The sequence below is a fragment of the Rattus norvegicus genome, chromosome 20 (genome assembly GCF_036323735.1).
Source record: "Rattus norvegicus strain BN/NHsdMcwi chromosome 20, GRCr8, whole genome shotgun sequence".
NCBI classification, from domain to species: domain Eukaryota; kingdom Metazoa; phylum Chordata; class Mammalia; order Rodentia; family Muridae; genus Rattus; species Rattus norvegicus.
Window position 1 is genome coordinate 11,905,327 of NC_086038.1, and position 22,100 is coordinate 11,927,426.

The 22,100-nt window shown below is 53.0% G+C and overlaps 1 protein-coding gene across 1 annotated transcript; it reads left to right on the forward strand.

Moving 5' to 3' along the window:
* Window positions 1–363: 363 nt before the first annotated feature.
* Window positions 364–18,785, forward strand: Col6a1 (collagen type VI alpha 1 chain). The gene is made up of 35 exons (NM_001427263.1): window positions 364–573; window positions 1,341–1,470; window positions 2,775–2,975; window positions 4,461–4,620; window positions 4,944–5,072; window positions 5,249–5,269; window positions 5,422–5,442; window positions 5,525–5,569; window positions 6,843–6,896; window positions 7,340–7,384; window positions 7,505–7,531; window positions 7,947–7,973; window positions 8,072–8,116; window positions 8,407–8,460; window positions 8,660–8,722; window positions 9,199–9,261; window positions 9,347–9,400; window positions 9,495–9,530; window positions 9,876–9,938; window positions 10,331–10,393; window positions 11,401–11,463; window positions 11,672–11,734; window positions 11,986–12,036; window positions 12,247–12,282; window positions 12,537–12,599; window positions 12,782–12,847; window positions 13,063–13,098; window positions 13,653–13,689; window positions 13,997–14,005; window positions 14,482–14,615; window positions 15,857–15,966; window positions 16,073–16,256; window positions 16,380–16,557; window positions 17,153–17,182; window positions 17,354–18,785. Exons 1-35 carry the CDS (start codon window positions 480–482, stop codon window positions 17,974–17,976), a joined length of 3,078 nt encoding a protein of 1,025 aa, NP_001414192.1. The 5' UTR covers window positions 364–479; the 3' UTR covers window positions 17,977–18,785.
* Window positions 18,786–22,100: the final 3,315 nt, after the last annotated feature.

Genomic DNA, 22,100 nt, shown 5'->3' on the forward strand with positions numbered 1-22,100 from the left:
ACTGGAAAATGGGCTGCACAGTCCCAAGGCAGAATTTGGAACGAAACAACCAGAAATATTTCCTGAAACTTCTTTTGGGAGCACTCAGTTTGTTCGCACTATATTTTATTCTGTGTGACATGGGACTGTTGGCTTTGAGTGGGCGAACATCCCACACGCTGTGGCAACAGGAGTTCCACAGCCCAGGAGTGTCTTGGCTCCTAGCACACCAGAGGAGAGGGGCTTTTTTCTCTTCAAGGTTCCAGAGACCCGATGCTGATGCCGTGACTCACTCAGCTCTGAGGCCTGCCCCTTCCTCTCCCCCTCCCCTCCTGGTCCCTCCCTCTTTGCACCTCCCTCCCTCCACCCTCCCTGGCTCTCTTCACAGCCCTGGGCTGTAACGGCAGCAAGCAGAGACAACCTCTCACTCTGTCTTCTTTACCAGCGCCCACCCTGACCCTGGCCCGCATTCGATGGTGACTCGAAGGCCAGCCGGAAACATGAGGCTGGCCCACACTCTGCTGCCCCTGCTGCTACAGGCCTGCTGGGTGGCCGCACAGGACATCCAGGGCTCTAGAGCGATTGCCTTCCAAGGTGAGTGAACTGGTTGTGCTCCCTGTGTGCTGTGTTTAGCGGGTCGATGTGAAGGCCTGGAAGTAGATGAGCTCAATGTTCCACAAGTTACTGTTCCTCGTCCCCCTTTGTCTTAACCTTGTGGAGAGCCACCAAGAAGGGGGCTTGTCCCTTGTCCAAGCCTGCATTCTATTTTAGGTCCCGTCTTGAAACAGCTATAACACAGGGCTCCTAGCTGAAAGGCCCCAGAGTCCTGTCACCTCAAGTCTTGCCGTGCTAGGGAGATGACAAGTTCCTAAACTCCAGAGGGATGGACCAGTGAGGGGAGTCTGTGGCCGCCCCTCTGGGTCCATTCTCTGTCCTGAGTAAATGACCGTTCAGGTCCCAGAACTGATATTCTCTCTTTGCTTGGTGGCCAGCATAAGTAGCCTGTCTGTTTACAACTCAGCATGAGGTCATAGCTCTGGTGGCTTTGAGTTGAACCTGAGACCATAAGTAGTAAGAGTTCGGTTCTCCCAGGCAGCCCCTGCCCTCTTTAACTGGCCAAGACTCTGTCCAAAGGACAGGACACCCTGAGACTTGGCTCTCACTCAGACTCTGCAGGGTGTTGCCTACCAGGCAGGTGAGAGGCTAGGGGTGCCCAGATCACCTGCCCAGAGCTCAGAGCTCTGTGGGTGAGGATGGATGGTGTCTGGTCAGGAAGCCCCTGGCCAGTATGGGGATATGTGAAGGGCCGGGTGCTTCCGGCGGGGCCCAGGGCATGGCTCACGGGATCTTCTCTGGCTTAGACTGCCCTGTGGATCTGTTCTTCGTGCTGGACACCTCGGAGAGTGTGGCCTTGAGGCTGAAACCTTATGGGGCCCTGGTGGACAAGGTGAAATCCTTTACCAAGCGTTTCATCGACAACCTGAGAGACAGGTAGAGTGAGCTTGCCTCTGTGGCCCTGGGGTGGGGTGGGGGTAGAGGGACTGGACTCGAATGTAGAGCTGAGCCCTAACTCTGTATTTCAGAAGCTACCCCAGCTCCATCCCGTGTCTCTGCAGCTCAGAGGGACAGGAGGGAGGCTGAGTGGGTAGGAGATGGAACAGCTGGGAGGGGAGGAAGTCACCTTGCCAACAGGACTGAAGAGACAGTTCTGAGTATAGAGACGTAAGGCCTTCATACTCCAAGCACAGACAGGGGTTTGGGGAGTCAGCCTAGTAGCTATGCCTGGTGTCCGGAGTTCTGCATGCACCTGGACCCCACCAGCCCACATGGGCATTAGAGTCACCGCCTAAGTCCTGGGCCAAACATCCCAGCGTCTTCATCACAGGGGCTGGGAATAGGGAACCATGGGACACAGCATGCTTCATTCACTCTCTCTCCCTTCTTCCCTCCCTCCTCAATGGGGCACTGAGAGCCGAGGGTGTGGCTGGGGGGCAGGCTCTGAGGAAGGATGTAGATCATGAGCCTCCTCCCTTAGCCGGGTCTGTGCACAGCGGTCAGTCACCGTGAGGACAGGAGCTCAGCCAATAGAGGCCTCAACCCTGCTAACTACCCATCCAGGGCCTGCGGCTCTACCCAAAGACAGTGAGGTCTAGCAGATTGGAACGAACCATTTACCCCAAGGCTGTCCTCCTTAGGGACCTGAACTTAGTGAAAATGTCTGATGCTGTAGAAAGAAAAACGGAGCTCTAAGTACAGAAGATAGTGGGTGTCTTCCGGCCCTTTACTTAGCTTCTGGTGCCTCAGGACCCCACCTCTGAGGTTGGGTGGGAACTACACATCTATTAGCTTCACTAAAGGGCCCTTGGCCACTCTGTCTCCTGAAAAACCATGTGTGGGCCCCCATCACAGATCCCAGAGAGCTGTGGGGCCAGATGCTGCAGAGCAGGGTGGGGGCAACTGGGACCCACGTCAGAAACCCCCATGTCCTAGTTAAAACTGGCCTGTGCCTGCCTCTTAGTCTCAACCAGCCTTCTGCAGTGCATGGGGATCTGTGGTCACCTTTACAACTCAGTTGAGACTCGGGTAGGTTTGTATGGCCACACTCATTGTGTGGACTCAGGATGGGGACCACTTCCTTCTGTCACAGAGCTACCTGCCTATCTATGAGATGGGGACATAGTAGTACTCTTGGGCAGTGGGACAGAAAGTCCTTTCTTGAAGGTTAGGGTTAGCATGCATGTCCTTGGGGGGATCTCTCTGAGCTCCCCTTACTTCATTTCACCTACGACTCACAGGTACTACCGATGTGACCGCAACCTGGTTTGGAATGCGGGCGCGCTGCACTACAGTGACGAGGTGGAGATCATCAGAGGGCTCATGCGCATGCCCAGTGGCCGTGACGAGCTCAAAGCCAGCATAGATGCGGTCAAGTACTTCGGGAAAGGCACCTACACCGACTGTGCCATTAAGAAGGGGCTGGAGGAGCTGCTCATTGGGTGAGTGGAGCAGGACCGTCCACGATGGCCAAATCCAGACCTATCGTGTTTATGAGGGAGGACGGTCTAAGGTGGCTCTCTACCCATAGGCCTTTTCAACCTGTGTACTACAGGGTCTCCTTGGCCCGTTTCCATGGCCAGGTGAACTTCCAGCAGGCTGCCTATTACCCATCAAGCACTGGGCTGATGGCTAGAGACTTTGCCTCAGGGAGTGTGCGCCTGTAGCCACAAACCTCGGCAGGGGCCAGGGAGGGCCATTCTCCAATTTCTCCCCATCCACGGGTCTATCCACTGTCTCCTCAACTGGTGAGCAAAATGGCCATAGTCACGACCCAGAGGCCGCAGAGATCGAGAAGCAGAGAGAGACCGTGGGAGATACGGAGGGAGAAGCCATTTATTACAGTACAGCTATGGCGTGCAGCCCTGGAACCACCGGGCTGAAATCTTTTAGCAGCAAGCAGGGAGGTGTCTATCTCTCTTGCTATCCTGTGTGGATCTGAGGACCTTTCCTCACATGGCTCGATGCCTTCCCATAATGGCTCAGGCGTTCAGCTGATGGGCGAGGGGTGGCTAGGACTCTGCGCTCACAGGGTGCCCATGCCCAGTAGGGTAGGCACAGGCCACACATCTACCCAGCCTCCCTCAGCATCAAGTTCCCAGTGCAGCACAGGGGAGCGATACCTGTCTCCTCATCACTCCTTCCGTCTGTGGCTTTGCTAAGACTCTCCAGCTTTACGAGGCTGCCAGGCTGTGGGGGAGGGGAGCAAGGTTCACTTACCCCGTCTTCCTCATCACCCATCTGCAGTGAAGTTGCATGGGACGGCCAGGCCCTAGCTCCCATCTTGTGTAACTTTATGAGACAAGAAGGCTAGAGGCCGGATGGAGGGCTTAGGAAGTCAGAGCGTGGCCTCCATGTGCAAACCGCGGTATAAAATTGACGCGTAAACCGCGGTATAAACTTGACGCGTGGCCGCCACATGCAATCCACAGAGCAATCGTGAAGGCGGACATGGGGAAGACTTCATGTCTGTGTGGGCCCCTGCTTCACTCTGACGGCTTCCTCAGGAACGCCCACTGTACTTTTTAGGGTGAAACCATTGAAGGCTCTCTGTGAGTCCCCCTAGCTCTGATATCAGTTACCGTCCATGGGACTACCCCAGTAGTCCAGGGTCACCCCTGGGCCTCTCGTTCTCAGAGATCTGGGGTCCTAGGCATCTTGAGATGATGCCCATTTAGGGTACAAGCTGAGGCCTGGTGTCTTTCCTGAAAGTGTGCATCTCAAAGTGGTTGTTGCAGACACGTAACCCCACAAGACCGGACACTTTTATCATTAGGATCAATGGTAAAGACTTTGTCCCTGAGTTACAGGGACAGCATGTTCCAGAGCTGCCCTAGGCTATTCTCCAGGGCCTCAGCTCTGAGGGTCTCAGCTCTGGTTCTCAAGCTCTGAGCCCAAGAGGATCCTCATGCTGCCCACCTCTCCAGGGGCTCCCACCTAAAAGAGAACAAGTACTTGATCGTGGTGACTGACGGGCATCCCCTCGAGGGCTACAAGGAACCATGTGGGGGTCTGGAAGATGCAGTGAACGAGGCCAAACACTTGGGCATCAAGGTCTTTTCTGTGGCCATCACACCTGATCACCTGGTAAGAGCCCCTCCTCCTCTTACACCAAACGCACAAGATGGAGGACCTCTGGTCTCCTGGGCCCCAGAGCCACTGGCGTCCTCTCTTCTGCCACTGTTTGGGCACACATAGTCTGTTTCAAGGTCTCCCACCTCTGGGTCACTGGTCTGACCCTCGGGGTGAAGACTCCCCTGTAGATGATCCTAACCCTTCAGAGGGCTGACTCCACCCCCACTGAGGAGCTTGGGTATTGCTGTGTGGGTTCTGCGACCACTGCCCAGTTCACAGTGGCACGTGGCCTTGTGGGGGTGGCTCGTTCATTGTCTCCTTCCCCGCGCTCTCAGGAGCCACGTCTAAGCATCATCGCCACAGACCACACATACCGGCGCAATTTCACGGCTGCTGACTGGGGGCATAGTCGAGATGCGGAAGAGACCATCAGCCAGACCATTGACACCATTGTGGACATGATTGTGAGTACGGACATCTTCAGGGTCAAGGGTCGGGGGATCAGGGGTCAAAGGGTCAGGGGTCAAGAGGTCAGAGGTCAGGAGTAGGGGTCGGGGTGAGGGGTCAGGGGGTGAGGGTTAGGGAGAAGGAGGGCTGCTCCCACAGGAGAAAGTAACTCGTTCTTTCCTTTTCATTTCAGAAAAATAATGTGGAGCAAGTGGTAAGTGCTTCTCTCTGAGACCGGAGAGTCAGGGCCTGGGTCTTCCATGGGTCCCAGCTCTAGCCGTGAGCCGCTGTTGGGGGTGTATGTCCCAGGGCTCTTCCCTCTTCCTGTTTGGTCTCTGACTGGTCTCCTATCTCTTTCTTCCACAGTGTTGTACTTTTGAGTGCCAGGTAAGTGTGGCCCACCCTCTCTGCTGGCCCCCAGACCTCTGTCTAGGATCTAGGGTTAATAAGGTCTCTTCATTTCCCTCAGGCTGCCAGAGGACCTCCAGGGCCCCGGGGCGACCCTGGGTATGAGGTGAGTTGTCAACAGAATTATTTTAAAATAGGTGGAAGCGGTGAATTCCTCCACGGCTGTATTTCTTTACCTTATGCTAATCCCCATAACATCACAGAGAAACCAAGATTTACTTTAAGCTGTGCCTCAATACCTGGGCAGTTAAGTGGTGTATATTATTAACCTCTTAAGCTAATCTGGCTACCTCCTAGCCACGATCCCAGTATACTTGCTTCTTATAGGTCTGGCTCTTTGGGCTACAGATGTGTTTCCATGATCTCTCTCTGGACCCCTTCCCTCATGGCTCTAACCTCTCTTCATCCTCATGACTGATCTGACTCTCCTTCTCTACCTCCTTCCCCTGGCTGGTGGAAATCCCGCCCTATTCTCTTTTCTGCCCAGCCACTGGGTGATCAGCATTTATTGACAAGGCAGAAAATAAATGGTAAGAATCGTTTATGCAAACTTGAGACAGGAGATTCTTGGCCTAAACTTTATAATGCTGGATTGAAACAAGAGCTGAGGGTAGAGAAACCAGCATTTGAACAACACAAGGAGAACCTTTACGAGGTGTACAGAATCATTTCCTTACACTGAGTGGCTGGAATAGCCTTGCTCATGTTGGGATGAGCTAAATGGAAGCAGTCTGTGCCTACCTTGTCGGGCCCCTGGTACACTCAACATGGCCACTAGTGGCCTTTATCCAGGGAGAAAGTCCTGGCTTAATGTGGGTTTGGGGTGTAGGACTTGAGATTGTCGAGCCTGCTCCTCGTGGTTCAGAAGGTTGGCTGCAGACTTAAATGTCAGTTCAGCATCTGCCTGGAGTTGGGAATGAAACTGGGGGTCTTGGCGTGACTCACGTGGGACAAATCTGAACACCAAAGGAGACAGACGCTCACTGTTGGTTCCAGAAGGTGGTCATGTCAAGGAAGGTTATCCTACCACCTGACCATCATCCACGGAGCTGCGCTATGGCCCTCTGGGGAGTTTCTGTGCTGGGTCTCCCTGTTCCTCTGGGTCTGAAGCAGCATAACAGCCCAGCCTCCAAGACTTGCGGGCAGAGGCAAAACCCCTAGGCCCAAATCCAGTCAGGATGACGCAGCGTGAGGACCCCGGTGGGTAAGACTCCCAGATGTCAGCAAGGCCCGGAAACAAAGCCAGAACGATTCTGGAGCCTGGATGGAATCACTCTGAAGATCCTCTTCATGCACAAGAGGTGTTGACCAGCTTTTCAGAGCAGATGACTGAGGCTCCTGACCTGGCCTGCCCTGAGCTGATCTCCTCTGCCTTCCAGGGGGAACGAGGAAAGCCGGGTCTTCCCGGAGAGAAGGGAGAAGCTGGAGACCCTGTAAGTGTTCGTTACTGTCTGCATGGGAATGGGTACAAAGGCAGAGAAGCCTGAGGGTGGGCATCTGAGTGGTAGAAACTTCCAGAACCATAATTCTGAGCACAGAGACCACACAGCTTGTCTTTTGCTGGGGAAGAAAGGTACCCCAGGCATCAGGCCAACCAAGTCCCACGGCCTCTGCTTTTAGCCATAAGTCTCCAGGCAATTCTCTCTCCCTTCTAGCCCTCTTTAGGGTGTCCTGGCTTCCCTCCCTCTCCTCTGGTGTATTGTGCACACCCTCTCCTCCCTCTTGGGTGTGCTGGTTTGCCTCCTAATCTCCAGGGGCCTCACAGCCAATCACTTGAGGACTCTATGTGGGTCTAGCTGCACAAGGGGTGAGGTGGGCTGAGTGGTACCTTCCAGTGCTATCCAGGGATGCCTGACCATCTCTTGTTCTACTCTAGGGACGACCTGGGGATCTTGGACCAGTCGGGTACCAGGGTATGAAGGTACGTGTTCTTAATGTCCAATGGCCTCTCTTGGGTGGGTTGGATCAGGGTTTGGAAGCAAGGCACGAGCTGCTGTGTGCAACAAATAATGGATTCCTTCCTTTTCTGTTTGGCTCATAGGGAGAAAAGGGAAGCCGTGGAGAGAAGGTGAGTAAGGGCCAGCTTCCGGGTGCGTCCTTCCGGGTGCAGAGAGTTACCTTGACTGATGTTAGGGGGTGGCAGCTAGTGCTGCTGTCAGAGGGGAGCATGGGAAGAGGCCCCCCTGACTGTCTCTATGCCTCTGGCGGAATGTGGCTGGTCTTTAGAGACAGAACTCCTGGGTCAGAGAGGATGGGGGTAGGGGCTGTCATGTCGCCTCAGTGGGCAGTTCCTGGAGACCCTCAGAACACAGACCCTGTTGTCTTCCCTACCCATTCTGCCCTGTGTCCCTGATCTCTCTGTCCTATGTCCCTGAACGTCACTACTCTCTTTGGTTGGTGGGATGGTGTCACAATCCCACCTAATGGGAGAATGGAGGTGCAGTGGGAGCTGCCCTCTGACCTTCTCCTTCCTGTTTCCACAGGGTTCCAGAGGCCCGAAAGGCTACAAGGTGAGTATAGACAGGTTGAGGACATAGATGCTGTCCATGGACCAGTGCTAGGGACATCTGGCCTGTGTCTAACCTTCTTTTGTCTCTGTGCCTCACAGGGCGAGAAAGGCAAGCGCGGCATCGATGGGGTGGACGGCATGAAGGTAAGCCTGAGGCAGGAGGGCTGGGAGGGTGGGGTATGCCGTCTAGGATGGGAGGTAGACAAAGTCAGGGGCTGCCCCAAAGTGCACAAGTGCAGTTCCCATAGAGCACTTTCCCGAGAAACTCGGAGGTGTGAGTCAGGCGATGTTCCCTGCCAAAACCCAGGTCCTGGTAGACCCCAAGTGATCCACTTACTTTCAGAGGGCTCCTGACTTCCTGGGAGGGGCTTGGATGGACAGGACTCTAGTCTCCATTCAAACATTCCTATCTTGACATTCCCTTTTCCTTCTAGGGAGAGACGGGATACCCAGGACTACCAGGCTGCAAGGGTTCGCCAGGATTTGATGTAAGTCACTTCTACCCCTGTGTCTTGGAATTGTGGATTCTTAGGAACTTGGTCCAACCCTTGCTATACTGGCTCTTTCCAATGGCTGAGCTCTGTGTGCATTCATTTGATTCATTTGCTCGGTCTGAGGGTGGCCACTTGTCTGGAGCCCCCCCGGTGTCCTCGCTATCTCCAACTTGCATTTCCATATTTCCACCAGGGCATTCAAGGACCCCCAGGTCCTAAGGGCGATGCTGGTGCCTTTGGGCTGAAAGGAGAAAAGGTAAGTGACAGGGTAGCTCCAGAGAATGGAGACTTTGACATCTACTACGTCCTGGGTCAAGCATTCCTCTCTGAACCCACGGTGCGAGGAACAAGCCTGCCTCAAGGCAGCACAGCCACAAAGCCCCGAATGGCAGCCTCAAGTTGGCTGTTCAGTACCCAGCATCTCAGGTCTGCACCTGAGGAGGTTGGAGGCAGAGGTGGTCAAGGCTGTGCTGTGCAGCTGTGGGTGACTTGGAGGATCCCGGGAGGTCAGAACTCTTTTTTTTTTTCTTTTTTTTTTATTCGGAGCTGGGGACTGAACCCAGGGCCTTGCACTTGCTAGGCAAGCACTCTACCACTGAGCTAAATCCCCAACCCCGAGGTCAGAACCCTTGCAGAGTTGGTTAAGGTGGCCCAAGGTTAGAGTAAGCACTGATGTGGCTTTCTCGGTATGGACCCATGGACCAAGCATCTGTGACCCCTGACCTTCCCCAGGGTGAAGCTGGAGCAGAAGGTGAGGCTGGGAGACCTGGGAACTCAGGGCCACCCGGAGATGAGGTAAGACGGGGCAGCATGAGGCAGGATGGGATGGGATTAGCTTCATGGACTGGGGCTTGTGGTCACTCTTCAACCTGTCCCCCAGGGTGAACCGGGAGAACCTGGTCCCCCCGGAGAAAAAGGAGAGGCCGGTGATGAGGTGAGCACCCCATCCTTCTCTAGTTTCCATTCCCCACACACAGACAGAGCAGGCTAGGGCAGAAACTAACGTGTGCTATTCCTCCTTGTCCCAGGGAAATGCTGGCCCAGATGGTGCCCCTGGAGAGAGGGTGAGTCAGCTGGATGGTTCTGTTGCTACTGCCCTCCACATCGACAGTAAAGGCTAGTGCAGCCAGGCCTGGTCCCTGGAGGTCCTCAGTGCATGCCTTGACTAGGCAGGAAGCCAGACCCCAGTCATGGTAGATTTCACCTTGTGTGCTAGCCTTTGGGTCACATGGGCATCTGAGGAGGTAGGTGGCCTGAGGAACACAGAAACCCGCCCCTGGACTGGTCTCACATGACCACAGAGACATCTGCTGAGATCATCAGGCCTAGCCCTCAAGCTTCTTCACCCACCCTTCCTAATAGTGGGATACAGAGGCAGCCTCCTCACACGTCTGCTTCTTTTCACACAGGGCGGCCCTGGTGAAAGAGGACCTCGGGGGACCCCTGGTGTGAGGGGCCCAAGGGGAGACCCGGTGAGTCATGCCTTGGGGTTGTCTAGGGGAGACACTGAGACCGGAGTTGAGCATAGATCCGCACAGCTAGCCATGCCCTTTTACTGGCGCCTGTGCCTCAGCTTTCCTGCTTTCTATGGAGGGCTGGAACTGCCAGGGCTGTGGCAGGGCAACCGAGGTAGAGCATCAGTCCAAATCCTGTCAGAGGATTGCTCATAACAGGGCCTATCTGGAGAGGGAGAAGCGGCAGGTAGTGCCAGCCTTGGTCTCTAGCTTTGAGTTCAGCAGATCCAGTCAACCTTCACCAGACTGCCTCAATCGCTCGCCACCAAAAGAGTGGCTCCTCCTAGAGCAAATGGCTGGTGGTCACGTGACCTCTACCCTCTACACTCATTGGCTCATTTCTCCCCCAGGGTGAAGCTGGACCACAAGGTGACCAAGGAAGAGAGGGGCCTGTTGGCATCCCTGGAGATCCGGTAGGAAGCCTGATATATCGTGGAGAACTGTGATGCCTGACTAACCCAAGAGCTTCCCTCAGGCCTTCTGAAGGAAGTGTTCCCAGTGGCTCAGCAGGGTGGGGGAGGGGGATCCTCCTACAGATATGTGTCCCTGCAGACACACAATGTCCATGCTGGCCCGGTTAGGCTGGGTATGAACATGTATCAGAAATGTACTGGAAGCTGTGGGACACACTTGTAGGCTCCGCGCCATAACCTTAGATCTCTGGCCTTGAGCTGCTGTGCTCACAGGGCCTGGTAGTGTGGGGGTGAGGGGTAATAGAAACCTGGATACCACCGGGAGGGAGACTACGTCGATGAGGACAGATAAGAGTTGTAATGGATGGAGCTCTTTGTGTCCTCAGGAGCCTGGATGAGGCCAGCCATGAGGCTGGCTGGAGTGAGTTTGGGAGAATTAGCGTACAAAGGTTCCAGCATCTAAGGGCATGAGTGAGAGCTTCCCATGTTCAGGGAGCCAGAGGCCGGTACAGCCAGGCTCAGTCCGGAAACACTGGGGTCTTCAGGTCACCAGGCCAGATATGACCCCCCCCCCCAGAGCCATCGGGAGGGAATAAGGCAGGGACAGACGTAGCTTGAGTCTGGAGTTGTCCTTGCTTGTGTCTGGTAAGGAAGGGGCAGACGTCTCGGTGACTTCATAGGAAGCAGCAGGGCTGGCTAGTCCTTCCCAGGCCAGTGCGGCCATTAAGGCCCCCCGAACACAAAGGACCTCCACCTACCCTGGCACAAAAGTGAAGGCTCCCGGATGGACCCTAGAAAGACATGCAGGGAGTCCAGCCTGACCACACCCCACACTGGCCACTGGCCCCACCTGTCATAAGGCTCTGAAGGTCCTCCACCCCCGTGCCTGGGGCCCTAGAAGACATGGATGGGGCCATGGCCTGGGACTCTCAGCTCTGAGGGAAGGGAGACGGATGTGGCCTGAAGGGGGCGGGTGAGCTGAGTTCTCATAGTTCTTAACCTTCTAGGGTGAGAGTGGCCCCATCGGACCTAAAGGATACCGAGGTGATGAGGGTCCTCCAGGCCCTGAGGTGAGAACTTGCCCACTCTGCCCTGCTATTTGCCTAGGCTAGCCTTGAGTGTCATCCCTGAGGGCTACCCTAATCCTGCAGTATCTACCACACTCCCACCCCATTTCTCTGTACCTGGTCTTCCCTCTCTCGCCCTAAGAGGGTCCCAGAGAAGGATATCACAGCCCAAACTTACACTGTCTAGCTATTAACTGTTCCTCTCCTTTAGGGTCTCAGAGGAGCCCCAGGACCCGTTGGACCCCCCGGGGACCCAGGACTGATGGGTGAAAGGGTAAGTATTTGGGAGAACAACCCTGTTGGGCGCCGTAACTCACCCCTGGGAGAGGTGTTGAGGGGTAACCACAGTTGGCTCTCAAGAGTAAGGTTGCCTCATCCAAGACCCTCTTGCTTAACGTTTCAGTTCAGGCAGACCTGGGGAGGGGGGCTGCTCCCTTGACTGACAAGAGGAGCTCTGGGGACACAGCGGTCCCCAGCCATCTTGCCAGCATCTGGCATGGTGACAGCAATCCTATCTTCCCTCAGGGTGAAGATGGACCACCAGGAAATGGCACGGAAGGCTTCCCCGGCTTCCCTGTGAGTGTCAGAGTCATGTCTACCAAGCCTACTTTGGTATCCCTCGGGCTAACCCAGGCACCTGGATGTATGGGATAGACCAGAGTCATCCATTAGTTTGGGCATTTGGACCTGGGACTCTGCTGACCCTGGCTGGGCCTGTCCTCCTGTGGCTCACTTGGCTGTCCTCCCCAGTGGATCCTGGTTTAACCATCCTATCTTCCTCCACAGGGGTATCCAGGCAACAGAGGCCCTCCTGGGATAAATGTGAGTATTTCCCATCATGCCTCTGTCAGGCCATGTATGTTATGTTCACACTGCTCATGTGCACCCACAGGGGCCTGCACAATCAACATACCATGAGCACCTTCCCACGTGGCGCCAGGCGACATGACATTCACTCACATGTGACCCTGAGGTCGCACCATTGATGTCAGAGATACCCAAGCCGTATCACGTCCACCTTCTCTGCCTTCTTGACTCCCAAGATCCCGCTAACCGACAGATGTTGTCTCCTGCAGGGCACGAAGGGCTACCCTGGCCTCAAGGGGGATGAGGGTGAAGCCGGAGACCCAGGAGAGGATGTAAGTGGGGTGAAGCGAGGGGACGAATCTGTCAAGCATGCCGACCCTGAGACCTCTGCTCCCTGGAACCGTGTAACAGGGATGGCCGGAGATGTCCTCTGAGGGGCCGGAGCAGCTGGGCTGGTGTGTGGGCAACTGATGTGCGTGGCTGCTCCTGCTGACCCCATTCTATTTCCTTCCAGAACAATGATGTTTCACCCCGTGGAGTCAAAGGGGCAAAGGGATACCGGGGCCCCGAGGGACCCCAGGTAGGTGATGTGGCTGGAGGGCCTAGGGTTCTGTAGACACAAGATAAGGATGCATAGAGTAACCAGAGGCAGGAGCTGAGAGGCCCAAGGGACCGGGCTTGTCCCAGGAGCAATTAGGGACACTGAGGTCACCAGAGGACATACAGTGAAAGAATCCATAAACTCCATTGATCCAAGTTCCTCATTAAAATCTTTGTCTGCTTTGGCTCTGACAGGGGCCTCCAGGACACGTGGGACCACCTGGGCCAGATGTAAGTACAGTAACGGAAAATAAGATCTTGGGGCTGACCACTATGGCCATGGGTCCTGATGGGAACATTAATGAAAACTGTTCACAGCTGGGGGTAGCTGGGGGCAGCTGGGGGAGCTAGGGGCATCTGGGATAGCTGGGGGCAAAGCTAGGGGTAGCTGGGGGTAGCTGGGGGGAACTAGGGGCAGCCAGGGGCAGTTGGAGCAGCTGGGGGGAAGCTAGGGGCAGCCAGGGGAGAAGCTAGGGGCAACCAGGGGCAGCTGGGGGCAGAGGCTTGAAGCCTTTTACTCAGGCCACAGACATACATGACTACAGTTGAGGTTTGTGATGACTTCAGTGGACATGTAACAAGTTGTGGGAGCCATGTGGCCATGGGGGACACATGGCAGATATGTGTTGGTAATTGTATCATATCTTATGTTCTTAGTGGGTAAAGCCAGGAACACTCTGGGCTGGGAGGAGTCCCTGGATAGATCCACACCCCCAGGGGTTCCCAGGGAACACCAGGAATGGCCTCAGGCCATGCCATGTTAACAATCTCCTCTCTTTCCCCAGGAGTGTGAGATTCTGGATATCATCATGAAAATGTGCTGTGAGTATCTGGATCTCAGGTTGCCTTTTTTAATGAGCCAGCAAGCCCCTGCTAGCCACAAGGCCCAGGCTTCTGCTCCAGAAGGGTCTCAGAGGTTGGGAGGTAGAGGTGGGCAGGGCGTAGGCTCTATTGAGATTGGCAGGTCTCCCACCCCAGAACCGGGGCTGGGCTACACATGTTCTGAGATTTCAGGGACTCTGACATGCTGAGGCCCTGGCCAGAGCCTAGGTGAAGCTAGGCAGAGCAGGACAGGGCACCTTGTAATCCAGAGCTGTTCTATTTAGCGCCTCTTCTCCTCTCTCCTCAGCCTGCTGTGGTGAGTGCTGTCTCTTCACTCTTGGGAGTTCCTGTGCAGTGTTAAGTAGACCCATCCTGGCTCTACAGTGGGCCAGCCACGCAGCAGCCATGCACGACACTCAGCCACGAGCTCTCTCACCGGCCTCCCTTCCAGTGAGCAGTACTCTAGGGTCATGCAGGCCTAGGATACCGCTTGTCCCTGGCCTCTCTCCCTAATGTTTCAAGTAACCATCAGCAGGCCGGAGCCAGAGCCGGAACCAGACCCCCAAGCCTGTCTTGTTTACTCCTCCATAGGATCAGAGCTGGGATGAAGGAGAAAGGGTAGCAACTGTTGGGTCTGGTCAAAGAAGGCCACCCTGACAAGCCCAGCTCCCAAGGAGACTTGGGAGAAGAGTCCTGGTCCACAGTGCGGATCCCAGGACACAGGGGTGGGACCATGGAGTATGGAGGGAAGCCCACAGAAGGGCTCTAAGGGCTGGCCCATCCCCTCCCTAGAGTGCACGTGTGGTCCCATCGATATTCTCTTCGTGCTGGATAGCTCAGAGAGCATTGGCCTACAGAACTTTGAGATTGCCAAGGACTTCATCATCAAGGTCATTGACCGGCTGAGCAAGGACGAGCTAGTCAAAGTGAGTACAAGCCAACCTGGGACCGCAGGCAGGGCCAACAGAGAGCTGAGACAGTGATGTATGCATACATGGAGCTGGTCCGACCCTTCAGCAAAGCCAGTTTATCCTTAACGTCCATGGAAGATACACACACACACACACACACACACACACACACACACACACACGGAAGAAGATATACATGTATGTATGGTAGATATATATATGGAAGATGCACATATATATGCACATATGTATATATACATATTCACATATATAACTACATGCATACAGACACACACAGAAGATATATATGTATGTATGTATGGTAGAGAGATATATGGAAGATATATATGGAAGATGCATATTATATGTACACATAAACACATATATGCATACATGCATACATATATACACATACACACACATATATATGGAAGATATATATGTATGGTAGAGATATATATGGAATATACACACACACGCGGGTGGAAGATATATATGTATGTATGATATATATGGAAGATGCACATATATGCACATATATGTATATATACATATTCACATATATACATACATGTATGCATACACACACACGGAAGAAGATACATAGTATGTATGGTGTGTATATATATATATATGGAAGATGCACATATTCACATATATACATACATGCATACAGACACACACATGGAAGATATATTTATGTATGTATGGTAGAGAGATATATGGAAGATATATATGGAAGATGCATATTATATGTACACATATACACATATATACATATATGCATACATGCATACATATACACACTCATACACACATATATATGGAAGATATATATGTATGGTAGAGATATATATGGAAGATGCACATATATATATACATATGCACATATATGTATATACATATACACATATATACATACTTGCATACTTATACACACACACATACACACACACATATATATATGTGTATATATACATATATATATACATATATATATATACATATATATATATATATATATATATATATATATATATATATATATAGTGTGTTCAAAGCTCATCCTTTAACCTTGGAGGGCCATGTACAGTCTTGTGAACCTGGCGGTGAGCCTGGGGGAGCAGTTATTCAGGGCTCTGGGTTAATGAGCATGCAGGGGGCGTGGGCCTCAGGGGAAAGGCCCTTGGAAGGTTGGGATCCTGGGGCACAGCGGTGTTGGACTCCAGACCCAGTGGTGCCTGCCGTTCCTGCAGTTTGAGCCAGGGCAGTCCCACGCAGGCGTGGTGCAGTACAGCCACAACCAGATGCAAGAACACGTGGACATGCGGAGCCCCAACGTCCGCAACGCCCAGGACTTCAAAGAGTAAGAGCATCCCAAGATCTCTGCCCCATTCCGGCTCCATAGCTGGCTGGCCCAGCCGGGACCCTGACTGTGGCTTTGACCCTGGCCTGTCTGCCTTCTTGGGCAGAGCCGTCAAGAAACTGCAGTGGATGGCTGGCGGCACATTCACCGGAGAAGCGCTGCAGTACACCCGGGACCGGCTCCTCCCACCCACGCAGAACAACCGAATTGCTCTGGTCATCACAGACGGACGCTCTGACACTCAGCGGGACACTACACCCCTCAGTGTGCTCTGCGGCTCAGACATTCAGGTGGGCAGCTGGATAACCTGAGCGGTGGCTGGGGGGCGGGGCTCCTGCAGACATGGCGGGGGTGGGCGTTCTGCAGGGGAGAAACACGGGATCAGCTGACCCGTGCAACCCTGTCCTCTGCAGGTAGTTTCTGTGGGCATCAAGGATGTGTTTGGCTTTGTCGCGGGCTCCGACCAGCTCAACGTCATTTCCTGCCAAGGCTTATCACAAAGCCGGCCGGGTATCTCCCTGGTGAAGGAGAACTATGCAGAACTTCTAGATGACGGCTTTTTGAAGAACATAACAGCCCAGATCTGTATAGGTGGGTACTGGGGAACCAACGGGCTGGGCAGCCAATGCCTACATCTATCTCACACACGCCCCCCCCCTGCACCCCCAGCTTTCAGGGACTGTTTGGGCTAGAAACAGTCTTCACACTGTGCCTGGCACTTTTACCTCAAGAAAGATTGTGGCCTGGCTGTGTGGCCCAGCAGAGTGACATGAGGACAGCTGTTCTCACGCTACATGCATGGGACAAGGCCCCTACCCACCCCCCCAACACACACCAGGGGCTGTATGTCAGCCTTGTGATTAGTTCTGACCCCAAGTGGACAACTTGGTTAAGGGATGTACTTTGTGATAGATTCATGATGGGTACTTGTTAAGCAGCATGGTCCAGCACTTGGCCTTCAAACTACCTCTCCTCATCCGAGACTCAGTTTCCCCTTTTTAATAGGAGGCCAAGGGCCCAAACCTACCTTTCAGTATTTTGGAGCTAGGACCAGGAAATGGCCCTAGGACATCACCTGTCTGTCTGTCCACCTGTCTGTCTTTCATAGGCAGAACTCAGAGTGGGAGTGGTTCACGGGGTCATGGAGACATAACGACATTCATATCCATGTGATTTCTCTTTACAGATAAGAAGTGTCCAGATTATACCTGTCCAAGTAAGTGCAAGGACGGGCTGGGACAGGGTGGGGGAAAGGCAGGACCCGATAAGGGTCCCACAGAGCTCTTGGGTGTTCTCCTTGAGGGAGGCACACCTCTGAAAATCTGGGTAGCCTCTGGCTAGTCCTGTGGAGACCACCTAGTCTCAGGCCACCCTCTCTGTTCCACAGTCACATTCTCCTCCCCGACCGACATCACCATTCTGCTAGACAGCTCGGCCAGTGTCGGCAGCCACAACTTCGAAACCACCAAGGTCTTCGCCAAGCGCCTAGCCGAGCGGTTCCTGTCAGCGGGCAGGGAAGATCCCACCCAGGTCGTGCGGGTGGCCGTGGTACAGTATAGTGGTCAAGGCCAGCAACAGCCAGGTCGAGCGTCTCTTCAGTTCCAGCAGAACTACACGGTACTGGCCAGCTCTGTGGACAGCATGGATTTCATCAACGACGCCACAGATGTCAACGACGCTCTGAGCTATGTAACTCGTTTCTACCGGGAAAACTCCTCAGGTGCCACCAAGAAGAGAGTGCTGTTGTTCTCAGATGGTAACTCACAGGGGGCCACAGCAGAGGCCATTGAGAAGGCTGTGCAGGAGGCCCAGCGTGGGGGCATTGAGATCTTTGTGATGGTGGTGGGACCCCAGGTGAATGAACCCCACATCCGTGTACTCGTCACCGGTAAGACCGCCGAGTACGACGTGGCCTTCGGCGAGCGCCACCTATTCCGTGTACCGAACTACCAGGCCCTACTACGTGGTGTCCTCTACCAGACAGTCTCCAGGAAGGTGGCCCTGGGCTAGAGGGCCGCACACATGGCTGTGCGCATGCGTGGAGACACACTTCAACAGCCCTTCTTGCCCTTCCCACTGACCAAACAGGAATAGGAAATGTGACCCAAATGTTCCTGACCAGTTGGTCAACTCGACTGTCTTAAAGGGAAAGCTGAGGTGCACACTCTTTGCTTTGTGTAATGTCCTCCTTGGCTCACCCGAGTTCCTATCTAGATCCCTGCCCTTGGTTTGTCCGTTGCGGCGGCCATCTTGCTGAGCCCCCTCCCCAATCTGGGCTGGGTCCGGCCATCTCTCCTCCTCCTCCTCACCGCCTCTAACCTGTCCCTGGTGTCTTCACACCATCCCTGCAGTTTCTGTCTGTGTTCCGTCTGCCATGCTCAAAGCGAAGCAGACCTTCCCGTGGGCTCAGCTTGCTGGATGATGGCTTTTAGAAAACCGAAAGCAAGAAGATTTTCAAACACAGACTTGGAGGAGACCCCTCTTCTTCATCAGGTGCTTGTCAGTGACCGACGCGGATCTCGGTCCTGGTCTTTAGTGGCTCAGTGTGAGCAGCGGGAAATGCTGGCCCCTGCCTCTAGTCCTTAAAAGCAAAGGTGCTATCCCTCTGTAAGGGCTCTCGCTGCACACAGAGAGGACAGTTCACACTCACGTGTTCTGTCAGAACCAACCCAGAGCTTATTCCCTCAAAATAGTGATCATCCCTTTTTTTTTTCCAACGACTCCTCCTTGGTTAGTTTTTTTCATAACTCCCTCACACTCCCCTTAACGTGGTCCAAGCCAGCTATCTCTGCTAATAAAGGTTTTTCCATTTTTCTCCATGGCGCTTCCCTTTATCTACCTACATTACCCAACACACTCGGCAAGAGAAGCCAATGCCAGACATTCCACAGGGCAAAGGAGAAGCTGCTCTGAGAGGAGAACACAGAGGCCTACAGGCCTGCCCATGTCGGTGAGCGGTAGTGCTGAGGAACGCAGCACCCTGTAGTGCAGACTTGAGAGACACTTAGGGTTGACGGCTTATCCAACTAGTTCCCACCAGTTTTATCCTGGTCCCAACAAAATCCAACCAAATTAAATGAGAGCCAACCAGAATAAACCAGACCAGATGGTATCCAATGAGATTATACCAGACCTAACCAAATACAACCCCATTAGACTACATCCAATGAGATCTGACACCAGGGCCAAACAAATGTAAGCCAGATAGAAATCACTGGACCAAACTGCTCTTAGCCAGATTAAATCAGACTAAACAATATCCAACCAGAAGAAAACAAACAGCACCAGGTCCAACTTGAGTAAATTAGAACAGATCGGATCTAACCAGATTAAACCGGAATGAGCTAGACCCAACTAGAATATGCCAACCCAAACAGATTACACGAGTCCAAACCATACCCAACCAGAACAAACCAGATCCAACCAGATTAAACTAGAGCAAAGTAGATGATAACCAATTCAGGTCCTGGCAAATTATACCAGAACCAACTAGTTCCATCCATATTACACTAGACCAATCCATGTCCAAATTAAACCAGCTCCAACCAGATTAAGTCAGATCTAACCAGCTGAAGACCAAATAGACAAGTGTCTACTAGATCTGGTTCTAAAATAACTCTCCAAATGTCCATAATGGACGCTGCAGAAGGAACCTGGGTAAGTTGGTAGTTACTCAGAATGACGTAGGAGTCTACATGGTGCTGGCTATGACTTTGGTGAGGTGAGGCTGGCCTAGAGGCAATGGTGTGTGGGTAGGGTGTGGAGACTTCCCCAGTAGAGTCCATTACACACAGCCATGAAAACCTAGTTCAGGGAACAAACAAAACAACAAGAGCTAACCCACTAGATCAATGGTTCTAAAACTGTGCATTGCGACCCCTTTGGGGGTGGGGCTCAAACAACCCTTTTACCTAAGACCGTTGGAAAACACAGATATTTACATTGCAACTCATAACAGCAGCAAAATTACAGTTACAAAGCAGCAATGGAAATAATTTTGTGGTTGGGGGGGTCATCATGACATTAGGACTTGTACAAGAGACCGCAGCGTTAGGATGGGTGAGAACCAGTGCACTAGAGCCTTTCTGCTGATGGAGGGGAGACATCTGAGCAGAACTGGAGAGAGAAAAGAGGGGAAGGAGCCAGGAAGGGGCACAGAGTGGGGAACCCAAGAGAGACTGATGGCCTTGGCCACCATCTATCTCCATTCAGATGCCCAAATGTTTCCTTACCACAAACTAGCTTGATGACACTTGCCACTCAACCAAGTGGAAGAGCCAATCACATCCTTCATCCCTATGCCTGGGAGCTGAGAGGAGGAAAAAAGCTAGACTGGGGCAGGGCAACCATCCTGATCCTGGAGGAGGCATGGAAGGTATTTTCCGCAGACCCATTGCCCAGACCGGAACTTGCCTGCCTAGTCACTCCAGGTCTGCATCCCAGATCCAAGTGGGACTTAATGGTCCAAGTCTTGACACATCCTTGTGGCTCTTTACCCCAAGTTCCTTTGTCCCAGCTGCTTCACCAGGGACACACCAGGCAGGAGGGACTATGGGTCTTCTAGGCTTAATCAGCACAGATCCTTGTTGGAGCCCAGCAGAAACCTCTGGTCTTATAGCGTTAGAATTAACTCCAGAACCTGAGACTCAGCAAGGCATTTCCCCATAGCCACACCAACTGCTGACTATCTCAAGCCAGGACTCTTGGCCCAAACCTGAGTCCCCCCGAATCTCTTATCCCTCATGCTTTATCTGTATGAACCTCCTACCTCTTTCTTGAACGTTTTATCTACACAAGCAACCAGACAGCAATGAGTGGCTTCTCACAAGCCTGGATGGGCCCTGCCTCTTACACAATGAATCTTTTATCACCTCTTCTGCATGCTTAGGGCAGTCTAAGGTGCCCACAGTAGAGGCTTCAGGTTAGTGGCTGACTGAGCCCAGCTTCCCACACCCTGTTCGGTTGAGACTGTGTCCGCTCTCCTCCAAAAGTAGGTCCAACATCTGAAGGCTCTTACTGTATCCTCATACTCCTTTCCTGTTCCTTGCCCCACCCCCACCCCTTTCTCTCTCTCTCCCTCCCCCCTCTCAATGCATACAACCCAGGATAAAACAAAAAAACAAAACAAAACAAAACAAAACAAAAAAACAAAAAAACCCAAAACTCTGCTGTTATGCCAGCATCACCCAAAAGAGAGCAAAATTCCCCGGGACAGTGAAAACCAGATACATGGGTTTCCTCTAAGAAGATAGGGTCTTAGACTGTCAAGACACCGATGGAGCTGGGCACAGGCCACACTGCCTGTCTAAGGGTATGATACGGGGATCCCAGAGGGTCTTCTATCCACGGTCCCTCCTTTCTCTGGCTTACATGGAGAAGTCAGGGTTAGTGAGAAAGTTGGCATGTCACTCGTCAGAAGGCTTTACCACCGTCCCCAGAGCTGAGGGGATGGCACCTGGATCTGGTTCTCCCTACAGGGGATGTGGCTACTACTCCCTCTTATTCCTAAGAGGTGGCGTCAAACAGAATGGGGCCCAGAAGGGTTTCTGAGGGACTGCGTGTGGTGGTAAATGTTCTTTGGGGGTTTCTACCCCACATTAGACCACTTAGTTCCCAAATGAAAGACACAACACCTTGATATTTATACTAAGCCTTAAAGCACTAGAGCTGGGCAGTTCTGTCTGTGCTAGTTCGTCTACTTCCCTATCAATAACCCCAAGATATCCCTTGCCGTGTTCCACCTGGGCTGCTCCTGCTCTAACAGGCTGGGCCTCATGGCCCTGTTCTCACAATCTACATACCCCATGATGACTTCTTTTTTCTCTTCTTTCTCCTCCTCATGGTCCCTGTCTGAGCCCCCAAACCCAGGAACCTTTGCTCCGCCCCTCTTTGGCCCATCCCAGACCTTAGGCGTCTTTATTAACCAAAAATGGACAACATGGGGTAGGGGTAGCAAGGTTTACCTAACAAAAAAGAGGTATACATGAGGATCTGTTTATCTTGAAGCAGGTTTTTGATACAGTATTTAGGATTTGTATCCATAGCGTCACCAGACCCAACCCATGACAACTGTGTGTCCTAGCAGACTGTCAAGGTCTCAGATCACTGGGATCTACCAGTGCTGGGGACACAAG

What these genes read in the sequence shown, in the direction of transcription:
- Col6a1 (NM_001427263.1), top strand. Translation starts at nt 480, where the DNA reads ATGAGGCTGGCCCACACTCTGCTGCCCCTGCTGCTACAGGCCTGCTGG. An exon ending in AAGGAGAGGCCGGTGATGAG is followed by an intron (nt 9,401 to 9,494) that starts GTGAGCACCCCA and finishes TCCTTGTCCCAG; the next exon opens with GGAAATGCTGGCCCAGATGG. An exon ending in CAGGACTGATGGGTGAAAGG is followed by an intron (nt 11,735 to 11,985) that starts GTAAGTATTTGG and finishes ATCTTCCCTCAG; the next exon opens with GGTGAAGATGGACCACCAGG.